Source organism: Lonchura striata, chromosome 1, assembly GCF_046129695.1.
Source record: "Lonchura striata isolate bLonStr1 chromosome 1, bLonStr1.mat, whole genome shotgun sequence".
In the NCBI taxonomy this organism is placed as follows: Eukaryota; Metazoa; Chordata; class Aves; order Passeriformes; family Estrildidae; genus Lonchura; species Lonchura striata.
In genome coordinates this window covers 103,742,871-103,757,579 of record NC_134603.1, presented here as the reverse complement: position 1 = coordinate 103,757,579, position 14,709 = coordinate 103,742,871, and the positions used below count along the sequence as shown (strand labels likewise).

At 38.4% G+C, this 14,709-nt stretch overlaps 1 protein-coding gene across 1 annotated transcript in view; it reads right to left on the bottom strand.

Moving 5' to 3' along the window:
- The window catches only part of SUGCT (succinyl-CoA:glutarate-CoA transferase), a 339,298-nt gene that overhangs the window by 48,586 nt on the left and 276,003 nt on the right, over nt 1–14,709 (bottom strand). Inside the window, exon 13 of the mRNA XM_031503930.2 lies at nt 3,080–3,143. Within this exon, the coding sequence (XP_031359790.2) occupies nt 3,080–3,143 (64 nt within the window). The remainder of the gene's footprint in view (nt 1–3,079; nt 3,144–14,709) is intronic.

Genomic DNA, 14,709 nt, shown 5'->3' with positions numbered 1-14,709 from the left:
GAAATAGAAAAGACTCATCAGTTCAGCCCTGCAATCAGATGAACCGGTTCTGGCTAGAATGACTCAAGTAAGGCTCTCTCATAGTGTTGCACATTCTACATAAGATACAACAAGTGTATGTATGCGTCAGTTCTAGAAAAGCATCGTGACATGAATGTATGGAATTCTATAGATTAAATATTACCCTAATGAAACCACTGAACTACCACAGAACCACATCTTTCTTCAGAATGTTATTGCCATCTTTTGCAAAGTCACTCTTTGATACAATGAACTCTCATTTTCACATTTGTTCTTGAATCAGAGATATCTCAATACTAGTAACAGCAATGCAATGTATTTGTGCATAGACATTTTTCATGAATATTTGAAACAAGAGACATCAAAATGCAAGGTCTCTTTCTGAAAAGAAAAATTACTAGAAAAATGATATTTGTAGTACAACTTCTCCCACCACCCTATAATGCACTTATCATCACACAGTATATCTTAGACTGGGAATCACAAAAACAGCAAGGGGGAAAAGTGATGAAACAACCAAATTCAATAACCATATCAAAAGATATTTAAGCAAAGAAGGAGTATTAATTACCAAGTCCAACATTAAAAATGTAGCCTACACTAATGTCAATGGCAAAATCTCTGAATTTCAAGCTGCAAGATTTCCAAAGGAGGATTCATACACAGATTTGAATCAACTCTCAAACTGGGGACATACCTGGAGAAGGGCTACTGCAAATCAATATGCTAGACACAGAAGCCACCTGTGATACTTGGAGCTGAAATCTGCCAGCTTGGCCAACTTAATTAGTGCCTGTCACTGCACTCACAACTTTATTTGGCAGCAAAAGTCAGACCTCTGTCAAAAACCTCAAGTGTGATGTCCAATTCAATTACTAAAAGGCACATTAAAATCTGGCTTATATTGTTAAGAAATAACAGCAACTTTTTTTTATCTTGGGATTAGAGTCTCCCCAGTCTCTTAAAAGAAAAACATTTTCAGCCTATTCAGTTTCAGCATTCACATTAATAACTTAATTTTCCTTAATAAGCAATCCTGAGACAGAAACTGAGAGCTTAGTAAACTTGTTCTCTTCCAAAGAGATATTAAAATAGAACCACTTAATATCTCTACCAAGATATTAAAATACAACCACTTAAAAAAGATTTTAAAAACCCTTCTATTTCTTAACTGTCATTGAGAAGAAATTATCGACTGTAGATTTTTTTTGCACACTCTTCCCTCTATTCTTCATATATATCATTAAGCAGGACAAATCCAGGGTACTTCTGTTACCTATCATCAACAGTGGACAAATTCACTTTAGTTTTGGGACAGTGTAATGCACTGTCTTTCCAGTGATATCAATAGATCCATTCTGCTCACACTGAATAAGTGATCTTCCCCCTTTCCTCCCATGTGTCTCTCCTCCTTATCCTCCCATGCCAGGAAAGGAAGGAATTCTACTTTTCCTGCTCAAATATCCAATAATCATTTCAGCCATCTGTTTCAATACAAGAAACTCTTCATAGAAGTCCATCTAAATGGCAAACCATTAGAGACTAAGATGATTTATTTTAGTTTAGTGCAGTGTCACTAGTTTAATAAAATAAAAAAAATTACTAAGGATTTGGGAAGTACTATGGCTTACCTATGTAAAAACTCACTCTCTTGCCAATACATTCTATCGCTGCTGACAGACATTAGAACATTCCTTTCATCTCTTTCCTCTTCTTGCAGTTTAAGCTATCCCCTCAAGGAGTATTTGCTTTCTCTAAGATAGATTATAAATTGTATGCAACATGAAAACCTTACACACTTCCTCTACCATCTGTAAGGCTTTTATTTCTACTTCTTAAAAAAGAATTAACTCGAAAACCTTTTATTTGTCTTTTCATTTTGGGTAAATAAACCAGGATTACTTTTCTGTAAGAAAATTTTTTAAAAAAGGATTGCTATTTCCAGATATGTGCAACTAGAGAAGCATTTTTTAATACAGTCAACCAAACATTCAAATCCATTGAGACCAAATGTGGAATGCAAACTGTGATAAAGAGCAAATGTGGAGCATACACATCCACACACACAAACACCCCCTCTATACATGAAGAAAACATGACCTAATACAGGATTGGTTTCTTTCAAATAATTCTTTCTGCATCCCAGTGTGATTCCAGGATGTGAAAATTAAAATAAATTTTATGGGTCAAATTCTTCTTAACACTACATGTGCTCAAGTCAATTGAAATTGATGACAACTGGATGGAGTGTCAGGGGGTGGAACTGGAACAGAAAATCACAATATCAGGAGAAGTTCTTATAAAATTAGACATGACATAGTACCTTGAATAAAGGAGGAAACCATTCTCAATGTGGCCTGGGGGAAAGAAAAGCAGGGAGAAGCAGAAAATTTGACCCAGTAGTTAACAGATTATCAGATAAGGATCAATTATCAAAACCAAGCCAACTGCAAGATGTTCATTATGGCTCTGGTTGTACTTAACTCCACTACATAAGTCTAATGGAAGGAAAGCCACACCCATTCCTTGTCCGTTTAGAGCTGTAAAGAGGAGAGACTAGTTTATTACTTTTCTATATGATTCTGTATTCTTTGGAAGTACAAAATAGTTATTTAAGACTTCATTATGGCAGAGTTTCATTAAATCTTCAGTACAAATTTCCCTCCTCTTTTGTCTTCTTTTTTTTTTTTTTTTTTCTGTTTAAACAGAACTGTTCCTAAAAGAAGCCTTGCAAAATCAAACTAAATCAAAAACAGATTCATGTATTCATGTAGATTATTTAGCAGTAACATTTCTAGCAGTGGGAGTTTGCAAACATTATCAAATTGACATTCATATTATGACAACTGACCAATCAAAACCAGAAGCTATTCTGACACATGTTTTAACCCATCTTTCTGCTACTGGAATGACTATTGTTATTCCAACAAATGTCGTCCTGGTTAAAATTTTATTCATTTGAGTGAAATGTGCAGATGCATCATGTCCTCATCTGAGTTCCGGAACCACTCAGGATGTCATGTAGCATTAATTCAGCAAAAAGGATTAAACATCTAACCTGGAACAGCTATCTTCCCAGCTGTTGGATGATTCATCTCCATCACAAGCCCATTGTGCAGTACCTAGGAAAACAAAACAAAACAAGACAAAACATGTATGTAACATAAAATACAATCAGTTCCTAAATCCAAGAAGAATAAAGTATGTAACATAAAATACAATCAGTTCCTAAATTCAAGAAGAAAAAAAGAGATAAACATTATAATGTTCTTTCACAGACCCTCTGAAAATAAAAGGAACTACAACACAAGTAGTCTGCTTAATGTGTAAAAAAAAAGCTTTCATGTTTGATACTACATTTTATTTGTGCAGCTAAATAAATGCTTCACTAAGACTGTACATCTCTAACATATCTTTAAGCTCTTAAAGTCATCATCAATCATGAGAAATTGAGCTGCAAGCATGTTATACTTTCAACCACCAACAGACAACTGGTACCAACACAGAATGGCTATTAAAACCTTCATACCCTTTCATATTAACCTGCAATATGTACTAAAGGCCTATAGATAAACTATGTTCTCTTGTTTGTTTCTGCACTGTTCGTTTTGAGCTTTGAAGGATCATACTGTGAAATGCTGTCTTAATAGCTTCTACAAACATTTTGGAAAGACTAAATCATTTTGATGTTTTTTCTGTTTTTTTGAGTGGGTATGCCATGCTTCAGGTCCTGTGAATATCTATATGGTATGATTATTCATCACAATTTTCAGATCCTTGTTATTAATCTCAGCCAGGAAACAAGGTGTGATACCAAAATTGTCAAGTAACAGAGAAAATTATATTTATAATAGCAAAATCACTGCTCTTGTTTATATAATTCTGCACCAAAAGCCACTAAACAATATTTATAATTTCTTTACTGATTATTCTTCCATCTTTGTAATATTGTTACCTTAATCATATAATCAGAATTACTAAAAAAAAATCAATAGCCACCCATTAGGCAATTATTTTCATATCCAATGTAACAAGTCTAGAATGTCTTGCCAAATGTATCAGCTATAGAAAATGAAACATGGGGAAAACATTTTAAGTGATCATCTACCTATTGACCTCGTACCATGAGCAACACTAGCAACCTTGGCTATTAATGACAAGTCATGATCTAATTAGTCTTTAAAATTTCATGTTAATAAGATGAGAATTTTCTTATGCAATCTGCACCTTGTTCTGTATTTTTATTACTAGAAATTTTTCTCCTGATACATAATCTGCCTATTAAACATCTTTATTCTTGTCTTTTCCCGAAATGAACACAGAAAACCAATCACTATCTTCTTTATAACATTCTTTCATGTACTGGAAGATTGTAATCACATCCTCCCTCAGTCTGTGCTTTTCTAGACTAAACAAAACTAATTCCTTTAACCATTCTTTCCAGGTCAAATTTTGTGAACCCTTTATCTGTGTAGAATAGTGTGCTTTAAAAATTCCCATTCCTGAACAGGTGGTGTCACAAGGTCAGGTCAGCTTTCTCTTAGCTTGTGGGGTGAACCTATTTAGCTGACATTTAGAAATCCAGATATTTCCAATAATAGATGCTAGTGGAACAATGTCTCTTCACTGGTCTAATTGCTTGGTGGTATACCAAATTGTTAGTTTCTATTTCTGTTTCAGAAGGTTAAAGGCAGATTTGGTAGACATTCAAGTGAGACATCCAGAATTTTTTTTCCAAATGACGGAATTAGAAAATATAATTGCTTTTTAAAATTCATATTTAGAATCTTTCCAGTCATGCCCTTAATCAAACAGTATTGAAAGTTTGGCCTCCTTTCTCCATTTGCTTTCTCTTATTTGCTTTATGAATTTAATTGATTATTTGGGACCTGAATGCAAGAAAACACACTCATTTGAACTTGAAATCCACAGCACGCTCAGGTGAATAAGCAGCTCTTTAGATGGCAAGTTAAAGCAAATACCTAAAAGTGGCCCCAGTTGGTTAAAGAAAAGCATGCAAATTGCCTAGCAGCTACTCAGGGCTCCACAAAAATCACGCTTTTCTCTGTTCTGAGTCTCTAAATTCTTCTTCTCATAAGACAAACCTAAATTTCTTTTAAAATACTTTTTTTGTTAGACTCAATTTCCAGATCCATTTTCTTTACAGAATGAACTACAAACCCCCTGAAGTATCTTTGAGTATCACCACTACTCCTTTTTAAAGACTTGCATAAGATACAGTCAAGTTTCCTTATTATTTTCATTATTAGTATAGTGTTGAATTTCTCTCTCAGATATATTTTTTACTCAAAACCACTGAGATTTCTATTAATCCTATTTTCTACAATAATTAAGACTATATTGATATACTCAGTTCCAACTTTTCTTTTGAAAAAAATGATCACCAAGAAATGACTGGTCAAAAACTGTGGATGTTTTTCCCTACATCAGCACTACTTTTTAAAATAATTGTGTAATTTTCCATTCCACATATTAGGAATCCCAAAAACTTCACCAACTTCTCATGTGCATTCTTAAAACACAAGGATTACTGCATTCTAGCTTTGGGAGAATGCAACATCCACATCCTCTACCATCAAGGACAAGGAAAACCAGAGGAAAAGGTAAGAGACACAACTCAATGGCATTCTCCTCCATTGTCTTGTGTAGCTGAAATGGTCACGACATTTCTGATGTGGTAGAGCCCTCTACTGTGTCTGTATTCACCTGAGCTCATAATAAGAAACTGATGAACCGAGAGAACCATGTAAAAGATGATGGCAATCAATTGATCAATTTTTTTTTCCCATATGGCTTATTTTGCAGGGTAGAAATACTATACGGTCTATTACCACATGAGATTTTCTGAATCAAATAATGTTTGGGAGGCATTTTATAGTGAGGTCACTGTAAAGAAATCAGAAGCACAGTCTTCAGTCTTTCAGTAAAAACCTTTTAATATGTACCAGGAACAGTGTGGCCAGCAGGACTAGGGAAATTATTCTTCCCATGTACTCAGCACTGGTGAGGTCACAACTTGAGTTCTGCAGCCAGTTCTGGGTCCCTCAGTTTAGGAAGGACATTGGAACAAGTCTAGAGAAGGGCAACAAGGCTGATAAAGGATCTGGAGCATAAGCCCTGTGAGGAGCAGCTGAGGGAGCTGCGATGGTCAGTCTTGGAGATAAGACCTATAACTACCTGAAAAGAGGCTGCAGTCAGGTGAGGATTGGCCCCTTCTCCCAGGCAGCCAGTGACAGGAGAAGAGAGCAGTCGCAAGCTGCTCCAGGGGAGATTTAGGCTGGTCATTAGGATGTATTTCTTCAAAGAAAGGGTGACAAGGTGTTGACATGGGCTGCCCAGGGAGACAGTGGAGCCACCACCCCTAGAGTTGTCTAAGGAAAGACTGAACCTGATATAGGTGACATGATGGTCTTTGGACTTATTATCTCAGAGGTCTTTTTCAACCTAACTGATTGAATCTGAGACACCATTTTATTTTATTCCAAATAAAAACATCACTTCAGCGCTGATGACGCATGTAACTAACCACCCATGACAACACAGTTTCTTTTAGAACTGCCAGCAAAGTTTCAAGTCCTATTCAATTCTACCTATTTCAATTCTACCTATTTCAATTCTACCTAAGGTAAGCTGGCAAATCCCTATCAAAGGAGATACTGGAATCAGAAAATAACAAACCTTGTAGCTCCCACCTCCCTCCTTCCCTGATTCAAATTTTAAAAGTCCTATTTAATGTGGAGCTATGCACTCAAAATATGCATTTGTACAGGTACTACTCTTTCACAGATTTATCTAGAGTTTAGTGAAAAGGATTTTAAGGGCCACAAAGGAAATGATGTAACCATTTTCTCCATACTTTTGTAGCCACAAGATAGCTGGCTGTTGGTAAATGAAATTACCACTCGTGCCTCCAAACCACAAAAAAGTAATAATAGGTTTCCCTGTACATGCTGAACATAGAGCAATGGCCATAATCACCCCCTGAAAAAGTAACAGCACATGTTGTGAAGAAAATACCATATTGGAATTGCATCCCACATACTGAAAGTACTCCTTTCGAAATAAAAATACATCAAGTCATTTGAAATTTGGAAAGGATATTAAATATATCCCCATCTGACACCTGGTTCTGCTTGGTCTTGTATTCCTAGAATGTTGTTGCACAACAGAATGGTTTGCATGTCAGCATGTTTCCTCGCCACTTTTTTTCCTAAGCAGAAATCCCAATATATTCAAGTTCTGTTGCAAAGTTTGACTTTCATCACTTATAACTTTAATATTCTTTTTTCCAAACACAGTTTCTAATATGCAGGGGTCACTTAGAGAAGGTATTAGCTCTCTACTACATCTAAGTATTGTATTATTGAATCACATCTATCTCCACTTTACCTATTTCTATATTTGAAATTTTTTACCATTTCATGAGACAGGACACAATTTAAAGAAAATTTGCTTTCTTAACAAATTTTTGAATGAAAGAAATCTGGATTTGTTGTTTCTGATTTACCTCTTTTCTCCCATTCCCTTATTCTGACACAGTGAACACTGTATGTTATAGTCTCTTAGGTCCCTAGCACCTAGTCTGTGATACTATATGAATATACACAGGAAAATTACAGTTCATTGGAATGCCCCTATTCTCTACTGCTGCTTTCTTCTAGGCCAGTGTCTAGGTTTAGAAGAAGGAAACAGACTGTTTCCTTCACCAAACTTTTTGGGTTTTTTGTGAATGTGAGGTGATGGCTTTGACAAAGTCCTTATGTCACAGCTTTATAGCTATTTCCTACTATATGCTGTAGACAATATTACTTCTTATTGATATACCTGTGTGGAGTTGCGTTATTTGTATGTTTTATTATCCCTGTATTATGTATCGGTTTATTCCTTTGTACCCCCGTGTGCAACTTGGTTTATCCCCAGTTTTCCCGCCTTGTCCTCCCTTCCCGCCTTCCCAGTATCTATCCATCACCCCGAAAGAGGCATTTTACCCCCCCCGGGTGCCTTGTCTATCACTCGGTGCCCCTTCCCATCCATCCAGAAGCTTCTACTCAGGGCACCGGGTGATTGGGCGAGGACCTGGGGCTCCCCCCATATCCTTCCCCCATTGGACTCCACCATATCCCCCCATCCCGGAGCCACCCCCTATCCCTATCCCCATTGGTCGTTGGATACCCCTCCCTTACAGTTTATAAGCCAGTGCAAGCACCTTGTGCTTGTTCCTGTTGGCTGGCACCGTTCTAGGATATTTGGCCCCGTTGGGCTACAATAAACTCGGACTTAGCCCCCAGCAGGATCCGCTCTTCATTTACCACCGCGAGGCTTGCTAGCGCTGCCCGGGACCCACAAAGGCACTCTCCAAACCCCAGCTGGGAGCGGTGGAGGGTGCCTCCATCGCCCGCCCTCGCCCCACAAGAGCTAGCCGGGGCTGAGAGAAAAGGGATTTGGGGCGGGAGCGCGGCGTACCTGGGAATGCATTTTGAGGCCTGATTAATACATCTTTATCCTGATCCATGTTAAATATTAAAATACTTCACACTTTTCTGTTGCATCTCTTGTCCAACTACAGAACACCTCACCTAGATTCCCTCTTGGTTATCAGAATTTAATTTCCTTACTTTTTCATCTTTTGTCTAAAGCCTAACAGTGGTTCTACAAACTAGCTATTGGCTTTTCAATATTGAATTTAGGTTTTACAGTAGCCATGACTTTAATCCAAAAAGGTGCATTCTGATACAAGAGTTAAGAGCTTCTAACCTGCATTCTGCTATGTCACTTAAGAAGTTCCATTTGCATACTCTAGAACTAAATGTTTCAAAAGGCAATCGCTGACTAAGAGTGATGAGAAATTGCTTCCCTTACACTCTATCCCAGTGTGACCTTTGACCAGCTGAAGGCAGTTGAATTCACCCATTATTACTACTTCATTTGGCTTAGAGGAAACTTTTACCTCCTTCAACGTTTTGGACTCAATATCCGTTTCTTGATTAGAAGGCTCAACAGTACAGCCCTAATATAGCTCCCCCAGCTCTATGACCTAATCCATCCATCCTGTTCAGTTTACAGCAGATTTTACACTTTCCTGTTGATTTTTGTCATTCCAGTTTTCTTCAGTAATGGCTACTATGTCAAGATCCTTCTTGTTAGCCAAGAATTTCAAATGATCTTTTTTATTCTTACTCAGCTTGTGTTGGTATAAAGATAAGTATAGGTTTTGTATACATTTGGGGAAGCAGAGAGTTGGCCAGATCATTTTTTATTTAACTCTAAAATTTGACACTGTATTACCTTTCCAGAATTTCTCCTCTTTCCGTTTTCCTGCACATTTGATTCTTGTCCTGTACACTTTTTGTATGACTGACATCACTACCAGATGTTTTAAAATGGTGTGAGCCTTCATATATCAGCTTTTTCTCAACTCCTGCATGAGACCACACTCATTAATTTCCTGCACCAGCAATCTATTCTTACTACTGTTCTAGATAAGTCCTTCCACTGAGTTTCTTCTCTGCAAAGCTCTTGCTAAGTATCTCAATGGAGATGCTATTTGTCATGCATAAACTGAAATATCAAAAATCTGAAATTATGAAACCTACACATTAGACTAAAATTAGACCTCAGTTCAGAAAGGAGCATAAAGTTGGTGAAAGTGGGTAAGTTTCCAGGATTATTTTAGTGGTTTGTAATACTGGAACAGAATATACCCACCACAGTGACCTCTTCTCAGGCACCCTATGAAAATCTGTTCTTCACAGACTCACTATCTTCCACTCTGGGAGTCTACTCAGTAAACTGTTTCTGGGGCCTATATGACCAGGCAATTACAGCTTTTAGTAATTCAATTTCCTAAATAATCTTTCAAATTCATAACCAAAGTAAGATATAATCTTGATCCTGAGAATAATTCTCATTTTAATGTTTTGTTTCCGCCAGTACCTCCTCCTACAAAATCAAAAAGTAAAAAGTCCTTAGTGCTAAATCAGCCATAGTATAATTAATGCAGAGAAGAGACATTAGACAATTGAAAAATATTAAACAATGGAAACCTTTTCTGACAGAGCAGAAACACCTTTGCCACTGTCTAATCATCAACACATACTTATTTTTAGAAAAATTACTAAATTTATTTATACCTTACAGTCTAAGTAAATATGACACAGCTGCTAAATAAGTCTATACAAATCTCCTACGTTTTCATCAAATATATTGAAAAGTAATGAGAGTAAAATAAGGTACTCTTATTCTAATAGTAGACCATATTACAGCAAAGAATCAGGTTTTTAACTCTTGTGGAGAAAGAAGTATTCCCAGGGGGTTTATTAGCATGTGATATGTTTAATATTTATCATGAATAGTAAGGAGATTAAGAGAATAAAGATTTATAGCTTGGGCCAAAATATACAAAAATGCATGGATACAAGTCTGTATTTAATTGCATATATTCTCTGATTTTCAAGGTTGCAGACCTGACCCTGACTTCAAGGGGCTGTCTGGGTGCTTAAAAATCAGGTTCCTTCCCTCAGATCATCAAGAATAGTTCCCTGACAACTTCTTACACCATCAGTCTGGAGACGTGGCAGAGGAAATAATCTGTCCTTATTTGTAAAATATACATATATTTTTCAGATGTTCTTTTTCCCTGAGAACTGATGTGATTGTAAAACCATACTTTTGGTGGGTTTGAATGTGTAAATTCACAGAAATATTTTAGCAGAGATGGTTGGCTGTACTGCTATTTGGACATAAGACCTGGCTCATGCTGGTAGGGGTGTGGCTATATTCAAAGCACTGGCTCTGTGATCAAAGAGTCTGTCTCCAGCTGCAGCATAGCTTTCCTAACATTGATAACTCCACACCGATCACCTGGTGCTACAGAAACAGATTGATTTTATTAATGCAACAGTCTGAAATACTGAAATTTTTCCTTGTTTCAATCAGAATTGCCAGTAATTTTCTGCTAGCAATAGTGTTAAAAATTACTGGCTTTTGATAATATTTTTTCTACTCTGGATTATTACAAATACTGTATTCAGCCTTTAAATGTTATGTTTGTAGTTTCTTTTAATAAAAAGCATGGAAAAGCCTAATTACAATTAATTTTTAAAGATGCAAGTGAATATAAAAATTAAGAAGGGTATCCCGGACTGTACATAGATTAAATTATTTTGGTGTCCAGAATGTCACATGAAAGGCTTTATTTTATTTTATTTTATTTTATTTTATTTTATTTTATTTTATTTTATTTTATTTTATTTTATTTCATTGTGATTTACCTCTTATATCAAACAGCAACAAAATAAGTTTCAAGATATTTTCTCTTGTGGAAATTGACTTGTTAACAAAATGCAAGTGTATTTCCTAACTTAGTATACTGATAATAAGCTAGGACTGCCACTCCTTCAAGCACTGTGTGCCATAAGTGGAAGACTAGTGGGGAAAAAAAACCAAGAACTTTTCCACTGCCATTGTTTTCATAACAACTCTGTGGATGTTGTTACATCCCTGTTTATTCATCAGGGATCATATACGGACCTGCCTATGGAGCCGGAGATGATGAAGAGAAAATTCTGATAGAGTTTTGGATAACTGGGATTTTTCAGAAGTCACTTTTTGCCATCTGGTATTGAAATAAGTCACATGCAGATGCAACTTTGGATTGAAAAATGACTGAGGTATTTGTCCACCATGTAAGGGAATTGTTATTTCAAAATGTACAAGCCTCAAAAATTCACAAATATCAGACCATTAGTGGGCATAGGAACCATTAAACAACAGCATTGCAACATTATGCTAAAATATCACTTGATTTCGGATGGTCCTTGGGAGTCTCACTTGTTTTGCCAAATACAATGTACATAATCAGTATATATTTTCTGACCTTACATGTCACACTGAGTTCCCAAGAGCCTTCTTTTAAGTACTCCATCCATCTTTCATCTGCCATGTAAGTGTTATGGTTTATTTATACATCATTGTTTCATTAGTGCTGGTCTGTCAGCTCAGAGTACTTAACCTTTCCCAGGACTGCAAAATGTACTCATCCTTGGAGGAATGCCTCTTAACAGAGGCACCTGCTTACCATTGTAAAGGACATCCAGATGAGACCATCTCCCTGCACTCCCTCGGTCTACTGCAGGCACAGATTCACCACACTTCTCATAAGTGGTTTATTCTGGCATAATCTTGCACTGACCTTATAGCCCTTTAGAAAAGGAACTGTGACTGTGGTTTGAAACACAGCATTTTAAATTAAGTCAAAGGAATTCTGGATAGCAACATGTGCAGACAACCCTGGTAAACTGTATAGATGCTGTTGAGTGTTGCTAGATGTCCTGAGCAGTCAAAGGAACTTTCATCAACAGAAACTCTGGCAAATGGAGATTTTTCCTGATTTATACTCTGCCTCATTAACATTAACCTTTGTAACAAATCCACTTAAAATAGAGAACTCCTAACCATGCCTACACCACAGAACTGGGATTCAAGAATACTAGGTGCAAGATGTATATGGAGAAGGTGAAGAGTAAGTTCCCATTTTGTATCAGTATCTTCAACTCCTTTCCAGTAGTTCAGTATTTAACTACTGCCATCTACTTTTCCATCATTAGCATTTAGTTATTAATTTTATTTCCCAACTATAAAATTTCTCTCCTAGTTTCAGTAAAGCAAAAAGAAACTAAAGCCAGGAAGGTATTTCAAGGCTATGAGTGTTAACAAAAAAGAGGTGATTTCTTTCAGAAACAATAATCATTTTTAAAAAAAGCATGGTTTTGAAAATACTACATTTCATAGTTATTTAGTCACTGATGTGCATTTGATGCTCTGTAAGAATTTAATGGAAGAAGCAAATGGTATGTGAATACTCCATATGCAATTGTGAGCAAAAATACAACACTAGTTTTTAAATATGCTGCTTTCCAATGAACTTTGTCTAACAAGTTGTTAGAGAAGCTGAGATACTAAGATGGAAACGGAAAAAGGAAAATATAAAGGACAGATTTTTCCACTTAAAATCTTAAAACAAATTTTCACAAACGCAGACACAAAATAGTTCACCAGGGTGTTTTAGGGATAGATTTTTATCCCACACTCATTTTTGGTTTTGTTTTTGTTTTGTCTGGGATGGTCACTGCCCAGCCCCCAAAACTTCCTGGCTCTGGAAGTTTTGTGATAGGCAAGAGCCAGCCTGGGATTTCCTATGAGAACTGGGGGGAGAGAGGCGGTTGCTTCCTTCCAGTGAGGTGAGTCCTCTCCACAGCCACACACTGGGATCTCTCTGACGAGAAATACTTCTTGCCATGTGGATTTTTGCCCAATTTTCATGTTCTTTTCCTTCGGCACTGTGCCTGGAGCTTACTGACTTGCTTCTCTGCTGCTTGGGAGACCAGAGCCAGTGCTGCTGCGCTGGGACCTGTGAGCACCCCACTGCCCACCAGCAACTGCCCCCTCTGCAGAGCCCGAGCCTGAGATCAGCCACCACGGGCGAGCTACCCAGGGGAGCAATTCCCGGCTCAACCCTGCTGTTCTCTGCTGCTGCTTCAGGGCTTCTTGCTACACTGTAACCCGACAACCAGCCACCCAGAAGCTTCTGGCAGGGCCCAGAGTTTTCTGCTACGCTTTTTTTGCCAAACCAGATGTGTGCACCTCTGCCATTCCAGCTTGCTGCTTCCAAGGTTTCCCACTGCAGTCCATTCAGGTTCCCAAGAGGCACTGTAGAGTTGTGTTTGCACTGTATATGCCCTCATAATGGTTTGTCCCTCCATATCTTCCCAGCTTTCCCATCACTACCTATATGTCCATCAAACCCCAACCCATGCCCCTGCCTCCTCCCAGGTGATGTGTCCATCACCTGGTGACCCTTCCCCTTTGTCCAGATCTTTCTGGCAGGGTCACCAGGTAACTGGACCCTGGATGGGACTCGTCCCCAACCCCCTCCTCAGTGGTCACTCTGAGGCCTTGCCCCCGGAGAGCCACTCCCATGTCCTTCCCCCATTGGCTGCTCGGGTTTCCCCGACCCCCTATATCTGGGTGCTCTGGGTGGGGCCCTCTCTCTCTTCCTTTGGATGCCCTTCGAGGTCAGATGTGACCTGGGATTTCTCTAGGCCCCCATTAAACTTTGGAACTAATCCTGAGGGAGAGCGCCTCTTTCCTTTGCTTGTGGGACCAGCTCGTCTTTGGACTCACGTGGGAACTTCTCCAAGCTCCCTGGGATCCAAGGAGAAGTTCCTTGCCTCTGCCCAACTCACCCAACTGCCCAGCTGGCCAGGCTCCACAGGGGTTCTGCTCCCGTGGATTAGAGGGGGAGACGCAGCAAGGCACTGAGACTGGCTTCCCCCATCAGTTTGCAAAGGAAAGCCCCTTCTCTCTCTGCAGCTCCTTGGAGGGATGGCTGAGCTCGCACCGTAACGCCCCTGCAGCTGCGGGGGAATCGCCATACCCTCCCTGCCCGGCCGGGAGCCACCAGCGCCCCTGCCGGCTGTGAACGAAACTGCACCCAAGGGGAAGTGCCGCAGCCGAGTGAAGGCTGTCACTGGGCTCCTGCTTCTGTTTGTTGCTGCTCCCACTGTTGCCTTGTTATCCATATACATACTAGTAAAGAACTGTTATTCCTTTTCTCCTATCTTTGCCTGAAAGCCCCTTAATTTCAAAGTTATAATAATTCAGAGGAAA